The sequence below is a fragment of the Tupaia chinensis genome, unplaced genomic scaffold (assembly GCF_000334495.1).
Source record: "Tupaia chinensis unplaced genomic scaffold, TupChi_1.0 Scaffold000066_1, whole genome shotgun sequence".
In the NCBI taxonomy this organism is placed as follows: Eukaryota; Metazoa; Chordata; class Mammalia; order Scandentia; family Tupaiidae; genus Tupaia; species Tupaia belangeri.
Genome location: NW_006159525.1, coordinates 2,053,413 through 2,062,070, shown reverse-complemented (window position 1 = coordinate 2,062,070; position 8,658 = coordinate 2,053,413). Strand labels below are relative to the sequence as shown.

At 62.4% G+C, this 8,658-nt stretch overlaps 1 protein-coding gene across 1 annotated transcript in view; it reads left to right on the top strand.

Moving 5' to 3' along the window:
* Positions 1 to 369: 369 nt before the first annotated feature.
* The window catches only part of RBM38 (RNA binding motif protein 38), an 18,766-nt gene continuing 10,477 nt past the window's right edge, over positions 370 to 8,658 (top strand). The window contains exons 1-2 of the mRNA XM_006141974.3: positions 370 to 548; positions 870 to 924. Of these exons, the coding sequence (XP_006142036.1) occupies positions 431 to 548; positions 870 to 924 (173 nt within the window). The 5' untranslated portion in view covers positions 370 to 430. The remainder of the gene's footprint in view (positions 549 to 869; positions 925 to 8,658) is intronic.

Sequence of the window (8,658 nt, the reverse complement as noted above, 5' to 3'; positions counted from 1 at the left end):
CCCCCAAAATAAACAGCAACTTCACCCTAAACGACTCGAAGACTCGTTTCCTACTTTATTTCCAAAGGCGCCGTCTCCAAATTCCCAAAGGGGAAATTCGGGGTCCTGGCTGATGGGCAGACGAGGCTGGCACCCCTGCATCCCTTCGGGGTTCATTTTTGCCCTGTCCCATCTTCCAGGGGATTGTTTTCTGTCCTTGAAGGCAACATTTCCCAGCACTTGAACTTTGAGGGGAGGAGCTAGAACCCAGGGGACAGCTTTGTGGGAGGGCCTGGCTGGAAGCAGGCCCAAAGGCCTGGGTAACTGGCACCCTCGGTGGGGGAGGAGAGGGACACAGTGCCAGAGCAGAGCCCGCTGGGCCAGGGCAGAGCCCTCTGTCTTCCGAGGTCCCTCCCAGAAGCCCCGTGTGTCTGTGTTCCTCCAGGTGACCATGGCGGACCGGGCGGCTGCTGAGAGGGCTTGCAAAGACCCCAACCCCATCATCGACGGCCGCAAGGCCAACGTGAACCTGGCCTATCTGGGCGCCAAGCCTCGCAGCCTGCAGACGGGTAAGAGATAGGCTCCTCCCCGGCTCTGTTTCCATACTCAGCAGTATCTGCCCCAGATGACAGTGGAGTCAGCTCTCAGGTGCCACAGGCCTCACAGGGCAGTCATCCCCCTGCCTGGAAGCATACCTGTTTCCAGCATGCATGGCCTATGGTCATCCCATAGTCACTGTGTTAGTAGGAGGGAGGAAGTCGGCCCCCAGGGTGGAGGTCAGGCCTCGGGGTTCTCACCAGGGAGTGGCCTGGCAGGGGGAGGAAGCTGAGGTGTGGCCCTGCCTCCCCGTGTGGCCTGGGGCACAGAGCCCCTGATTGTCCTCTCTTTAGGCTTCACCTTGGGCGTGCAGCAGCTCCACCCCACCCTGATCCAGCGGACTTACGGGTGAGTGCATGAGGCTGAGGGGGTCCTGGGACAAGGCGGAGCAGCCTGTGGGCCTTGGGGGGGTCTGAAAGCTGAGGGAAATGAGGGTTTTCAAGAATGTGTTTGTTTTGGGGCGGATATGGAGAGACAAGCTGAGGGAATGAAGAGTGGGTGGGGTGTGTGCACCCCACGTCCCGCCTTACAGCCTGCTTGTGGGGTTCAAACCCTGACGCCCCGGCACGTGGTTGGCACTCGTGTGCCCTGTAGATCCGCCGTGCGGACGGCACTGACTGTGTGCTGCAGGAGGGCTCAGGGGCTGCCGAGGGAGCACCGCCAAGCGCTTGCCGATGCTCAGGAGCCGGCAGGCTGGGCTCTTCCTGGGTGCCCCGACCTGCTCCAGTGCTGGGCAGAGGGTGGCAGTAGCTCATGGCCAGCCGGAGTCCCGTGTGTGCGAACACTGGCAGGTAGAGTGTGAGCGGGGTCAGGAGTCCTGGGTCCGGGGCTCCGGCCTCCGAGCTGTGTGTCCTGTCTCACATCCTCAACCCCTCCCTGCCTGCTTTTTAAACATGGAGTAAGGCCAGGCAGGTGCTTGGGGAAGGACACACCCACTCCAGGGACACAAAGGAGCGTGCCTTGCGGTCTGCCCTCCTGGTCTCTGATTGATGGGGGCTGTTTGTCCAACTGCAAGGAGCCTGCTATGGGTTGGGGTTGTGAGGAGGGCAGGTCTAAAATGGGCACTGCTTTTATTTGTTTTTTAGTTTGCTATAGGGCGTGCGTGCTTGCCAGAGAGAAAATGAGAAGGCGTTCCCTGGGGTCAGTCACCCTGCAGTCCTTTTCTCTCTCAGGATTTGGGGCACACACGTATGCCCTCAAGCTGCCAAGTCTGAGACTTGAACTGTGCGTGTTCAGGTGTGCGTGTGTCGTGGAGAGGTGCACGGTTGGAGAGCAGCCTGCCTTTGGGGAGGGGGGATGGAGGGTCCTGGGGAGCTGAGCTGGGCTGGGCTGGCAGTGTGTTGACTGGGTGACCCAGGAGAGGTTGCTGCACGCCTGCCCTGGCTGTGCCTGTCCTGCGAAGGACACCGTGGCTTCCACGTGGGTTGGCATATGTGTACTTGCTCCGCAGTGGGAAGGGCCAGCGGCGGCGGGGTGCTGCTCATGCCTCGCCCTTGCGACCTGTGCAGGCCAGGTGACAGGACCCCTGTCTGGGCATCTTTGTCCTAGGAGGAAGCAGGGAGCGCTGTGCGGTCCCCTCACCCTGGGCACTGCCTCGTAAACATCCGGAACTGCTTTAGAAGGGGCCTGAGGAGGCCCCAGCTTTTGTGCCTTCAGCTCAGGTTCTTCCTCTGGGGTTCTGGCCATGTGAGTGGGTGTGGCCAGCCAGTCTCTGTCCCCAGGGACACGCTACAGCAGGTGCCGCTGCCCAGGGTCTGTCTGGACAGAAGCCTGGTGCATGTGCAGCCTGGCTTACCTGGGCATCCTCTTCGCTTCCGCCATAGCAGGTGCCTCGGGGCTCTAGTGACTGTCAGAGCCTGGTCTCTGAGGCTGCGACTTGGTTCAGATCTTGCTCAGTGTCCTTTTTTTTTTTCCCTAAGAGATTTTTTTGCTGTAGGGAACATGTGCTTGCCAGAAGGACAGAGAGAAAGAAAGTGAAAGCGAGAAATTACCCCCCCACCCCAGGGAGGTGGCCATGCCGCACTCCCCTCTTCTCCATTCTCCTCTTGGGATCCTGGGCACACATGCACATGTACACAGTGTGAGTTTCATGCCAGTGGGACTCAGCCGCGGAACCATTATGCGAGCAGGTCCCAAGATCCTGTTTGGTGTCTTACCAGCTGGGTCCCTCTCAGCAGAGGTCATGTCCCCTTTGGTTTCCACATCAGGAAATCGGAATGACAGGATGACCATGTGCCCCCCACCTCTCAACGGTCACCTGAGGGTGGGGCTAGTGCTGCCCTCACTTTATAGATGAGGAGACGAGGTCCTAAGTGTCCGGGGAGAGATTGAAGCACGGCTGCTGGTTCTCATTTCACGCTCTCAGCTGCTCATCTCTTGGCGGGGAGGCCAGGGATAACGCCCGGCTGTCCCAAGTCCTCTCCCGCTCTGCCCGTCCCACGGTAGTAGGGGGTCACAGGCTGCCCCTCCCTGTGCGGCTGACTTCAGGCCACTTAACACCTGTGACCAGGAAGAGGCCTCAGGGCCTATTAGTGACCATGGGCCCAGAGGGACTGTCCACTCTTCATCTCCAGCGGGTGGAGAATTGTGCCCCCCTAGCCCCTGCCCAGGCCTTGCTGGCCCCCCAGGCATGTTGCAGCAGAGAAGCAGCTGGGCTGCCCAGGTCAGCGGTCTGCTCCAGCTCCCGCCCGCTGGGTGGGGAGTCGGGCGGTCAGCGTCCCTTTTGTCTTTGCAAACAATCAGGCCCCAGGAGCACAGCCTGGCCTGACTCAGCGGTCAGTTTTGTCAGCTCCAGGCTGGCAGCGAGGCCAGGCCTGCAGTTGGCTGAGGACAGGGTGGGAGCCGGCAGTCCTGGCGACTGAGTTTGGATACCAGTTAACCCCTCTCCCGCCAGGGTGAGCTTCCCTAGCTCCCAGGCCCGTCATGTGCCTTTGCTGGTTGTGAAGGGTCCACCGCACTCCTGGGCAAGACAGCTGCGGAGCCCTTGCCGGGGTCATGAAATCAGTTTAGACAGAGTCTCCGGTGACGTCTCCACCTGTCAGGTGTGGGGATTCCCATACCCCATGATTTTGTGTTTTAAGTTAAACTGGCTCTCTGAGTCTTGGATTTCCTTCATGTGCGTGGACGTGGAGGTCACAACCTGGGGGTTGAAGTGCCCTCCTTGAGGGAGGCAGGTGGCTTGTGCCAGCCCCACAGTCCTGCGTGGCCACCTTGGGAAGAGAAGCGCTGACCATAGACCGCCCAGCTGAGCTTCCTTTGCTGGGGAGTGGGACATTCAACAGCCCGCAGGTGGGGGGTGGGGCAGGCGTGTGAGGGGCGCATGTCCCCATGGAGCCCTGGCCTGGCCGGCCTCCCGGGGTCGGGGACGTCTGTGTGCTCCTCCCTGAGGCGTGCCAGGAGCTAAGGCCTGACCCAGGCCTGGCTGTACTTGGAGCCTCTCCTGGGCTATTTTTGAAAGGGCAGCTATCTCTGGGCAGGCCCTCCTCTGAAGGGGCTTGGCCGTGGGCTCCCTGCCTCTTCACTCACAGCAGCAAGTGCCTCACTGCTGTGCCAGGCATGGGCCAGGCCCTGGGAGTCTGAGACGCCAACCCACTGTGTGCTGGAGCGAGGGCCCTGGGCCCGCCCGTCTCTGCAGGCTCGTGGCTGCTGTGGAGTGGGGACAGTGACGGTGCCACTTGTGCGGGCTGACCTGAGGCCCAGCTGTGCAGCCTGTCCGTCAGGGCCTGTTGGGAAGGCCAGGAGACTTGTCAGGTTTGTCGGGGCTTCCTGGGGCAGCCTGCGCTCAGTGACAGGCTCAGGTGATGGGGAGACTTGCCTGGGCTCAGGTGGGTGTGCACGGAGCTGTCACGGGCCCCATCCTTTTCACAAGGTTCAGCACCTCCCCGCCACGAGTCAGCGCACAGATCCCTGAGCCGGACCACGACTGCGGAGCCCCTCTCAGGCCTGTGCACGTCCCTCTGCTGTACAGTTTCGGGGACCCCTGGGTCCTTAGAGGCCTGGTGCCCAGCTGAGACATGCTGGCCTTGCCCCCTACCACCTAGAGGTGGCACATGTGACAGGGTCTGACCCAAGTACCTTAGTCCCCAGGCGAGAGGAGGGCCCGGTGAGGTGGAGACAGGAAAGTGTTGGTTTTCCCGAGATCAAGGACCTTGTGGGGCCGGGAGAGTGACGCACTGCTCCGAGGCGTCTGTCCATCGCGTGTCTGTTGAGTGTGTGGCTAGCTGGGCCCCAGGTTGGGGTACCTTGGACACAAAAGACAGGGTCCCTGGTGGCGGTGAGGACGATTAGCCAGGAAGCCCACTGAGGGGTCCTATCTGCCACCTGAGCACGAGGCAGGGTAGCGAGCTGCGCACATGGGAGTCGTGGGAGAGCCATGGCCACAGGGTGTGTGGTGTAAAGTCTTGGCATCTGGCCACCGCCTGGAGCCTGGCTCCTAGCTGTGTGCCCAGGTCCATTTCCTGGCTTGGGTGATGTTCTTTATAGAAGTTGTTATCACGGTCCGCTGGGGAAGGGGCAGGGCCTCCTCTCTTATTCAGCAACTTCTTGGGGAGTCTAGCGTTACTTCATTACAGACTGACAAGTAAAGTGAGGGGAGGGTCTGCAGGTGGGGGTGGGGTGCACGTGATAGTCACGGTGTATCTGGGGGCGCTCTGGACAGGGGTGTAGTGAGGAAGTACCTGGAGGTACCTGCGAGGAGCAGGTGTGGGGCCTGGAGTGAGCGCCTGGGGCTGGGAGTAGAGAATGAGTCAGAGCCGGAGGCCTTGGGGGCTGGGAGGAAGGAAGCCACACGCCCCGCGGTCACGTTTCGTCTTGGAGGTGGCTCTGTCTCCCCATCCCCCCCATGGCTTCCTGTTTGGCAGCTCATCTCGAGCGAGGTGGCCCCCCCACGGCGCCCCTGCTGCACCTGCTGTTTGTCCGAGCCTCCGTAACAGAAACCAGCCTCTGGGGTGTCCTCGGGCTCCTCTCCGAGGACGTGTGCTCGCCCTGGCAGGAGAGGCCCCTTCAGCCAGGACTGCAGAGCCTCTTCCAGAAGCTTCTGGCCTCGGGGCCAGGCCTCCATCTCAGGGGAGAGGCCCAGCCACCAGCCACAGTGCCCACCCGAGTGTCCAGAGCAGGCGGAGCAGCCCCTTCATCTTGGTGGAGGGAGCCCCGGCTGAGGGGTCTGGAAGCCCCTCTCTAGACTGTGACCCTTGCTGTCCTGACCTTTTGTGGTCAGCCTGTTTTCCCAGCCGCCGTGTGGGCTCCGGAGAGCACCCGGGTCTCGTCTGGGTCTTTCTCTGACCCCCCGAGTGTGTGGAAGGGGAAGGGGCTCTGCTTCCTGATGGGTTCACCTGCAGATACTCCTCCTCCTGTGCTGGGCTGCGGGCCCCGGCCCGAGAGGAGGTGGTCCTGGCAGATACTTGCTCACCCCGGCCTGAGAAGAGGTGGTCCTGGCTGTCATCTTGTGGCTCCTGCGGCAGTGGCAGGGGAGCAGATCCCTAATGGGATCAGCCATGCTCAGAGGGTGACGGGAGCCGTGGAGGGGAATGGAGTGGGCCCCCGCAGGTGGCCTCAGCTCAACTTGGGCCACACTGGCGGGGGGGGGCGGGTCTCACCAGCTTCACCAGCTACACAGGCTCCGAGTCCAGTTGAATGGCCCCAGCTCGCGCTTCTGTTTCTTAAGCTCTCCTCCGGCTGCCAGGGCGAGCCTGGACTGCCAAGGGCCAGTGTGAAGAGTGAAGGGTCCTCGGGGCTGCTCGGGCATCCGGGAGCGAGTCGGAGGTGCCCTCTGGACTGGCAGTCGTGGTGGGAAATGGTGAACTCTGGGTACTTAAGAGGTTTTGTCTTTGGGCACGTGCGCTCACCAGAGACACACACACAGTGATAGGGAAAGTGAGACGTCAGCCTCGAGGATGGCCACGCCGCAGTCCTCCCGGGATCTTGGGCACACATGCACACACGCCTGTCGGGATTTTCGAGCCACTGGGTCCGGGACTTGAATCGCAGCTGGTCGTGTGGGACTCAGGTGACATAACCGCTGTGCCATCTGCTGGTCCAGAATGCTGGATCCTTGAAAGGCCGAGAGGAAGAAGAGCCAGAGGCTGGATTAGCCTTGACTCGGGGCAGATCCGGGGAGGTTCTGTGTGGCCAGTGCTGTCCTGCAGAGCACGCTACTGCATCCCAGGGTCAGCTGCTGTCCACCCCAGCCTGGCGGGTCCCTTGGCCCCTGGGGACCTGACGGTTCCCCCTTCACTGGGGATTCCCGGGAACTGCTGGGCCGTGGCCTGGTTTCCTGCCTGTCTGGCCCCCCTGTGCCAGGGCCCCGCCCTTGCTCGCCTAGCCAGGAGTCGCAGCTGCGCCTGCCGCATAGTCTCCGGCATGGCCAGGCAAGGCCCCTGGAGAGTAGAAAAAGTGAAGCGGCTCATTTGCCTTTTTCATTTTTATTTTCAGAAGTGGCTTTGTGTTCTGAAAATGAGCCCTCCCTGCCTGTGTGGGGCACCGCCGATAGTTCTACTTCTTCGAGCCTGGGGGCCATGCACCTCTCGGTTGTCCGATTCTGAGGGGTAGCCAGGACCCCTGTGGAGGATCCAGTAGGCTATGAGGCTTCCTTAGTGTGCAGATGGGGACACTGAGGCCAGGGAGAACTGAGGGCTTGTCCATGTGGCTCACACAGGCACAACCTGGGCTTGGATTCTGGCCCCTGGGTCTCCATCGGCCAAGTCAGCTGGATGTTCCTGGATGCGTGCTGGCCCTGGCTCCTGGGACCCACCCGCTCCTGGCCACGTGCTGGACCTGGCTCCCAGGGTCTGTCTGCTCCTGGCTGTTTGCTGGCCCTGGCTCCCGGGGCCCGTCCGCTCCTGGCCACGTGCTGGCCCTGGCTCCCAGGGTCCATCCGCTCCTGGCCGTTTGTTGGCCCTGGTTCCCGGGGCCCGTCTGCTCCTAGCCACGTGCTGGCCCTGGGTCCCAGGGTCCATCTGCTCCTGGCCACGTGCTGGCCCTGGCTCCCAGGGTCCGCCGCTCCTGGCCACGTGCTGGCCCTGGCTCCCAAGGCCCGTCTGCTGGCCCTGGTTCCTGGGGACCGTCCGCTCCTGACGACGTGCTGTCCCTGGCTTTCTGTGAGGACAGCTGCTGGTGCTGGGAGGAGAGGCGGGCACCTCTGGGCTTCTGGGTGGCCCCACCCTCTCCCTGAGTGGACCCAGGTGCTGGTACACACATATTCTGTGCACACGTGTCTCCCAGAAAGCCCCAACCTGACAGCCCAGCCTCCGGGTGCCTACTGCAGCCCCTCCACGGTGTCTGGTCCAGACCCCAGTGCTGGAGAGAGTCAGAGAACCCTTGAGTTACCCTTCCACAGACACTCCAGTCCCCCAGCCAGTGCCAGCGTGCAGGCTCTGGGTCTCGGGGAGGAGCGACCTGCTCCCCTCACGGAGCCCTCGGGCCCCCCACCCCATCCTGGCCTGCCCACCTGCCATGGTCTGTCCTCTCCCATCTCTTACACAGCCAGCAGGACTCTTCTGGAAGCAGGTCGGGAAGCCGAGTAGCACTGGGCTCGAGCTTCTAGAGCAGCTGCAAAGGCTGCTAGAGCTGGGTTTGTCCTGCTGAGGAACTACCTGGCCCAGACACCATGTCCCTGGGCAGGAGCAGGACTCCAGGCAGAGGGCTGATCTCGGAGTGACCTTGAGAGAAGGGAGGCACAGGCCAGGAGGACGCTGGCCAGGCAGCATCCCTGGTGGCTGCTGGGTCACCCTGACCATCAAGTCCCAACCCTGAGGCCGTTGGTCTGTACCCCCTCCTGGCTCCTTGGCCACTTCTCCCTGAGCTGGGGCTGGGCGTCCTAGAGCGGGAGAACCTTCAGCCCATCCTGCTGTCCACAGGGCTGAGGAGGAGGCTGCCAGGGTGCCCCAGGTCTCCAGGTGCAGGCATGGCTGCCTCGCACAGAAGGCGACAGGCCTTCGGGGCTCCTGACAGCGTGCAGGTGAGCCTGGACTGTGGGCTGAGCAGAGAGAGGCTCCTTTGCAGCCTAGGTGCCTGCAAGGCTGGGCCTGCCTCGGCCATGGCAGCCAGTACCCAGGAAGACGAGGACCTGGGTTCCGACCAGGGGAG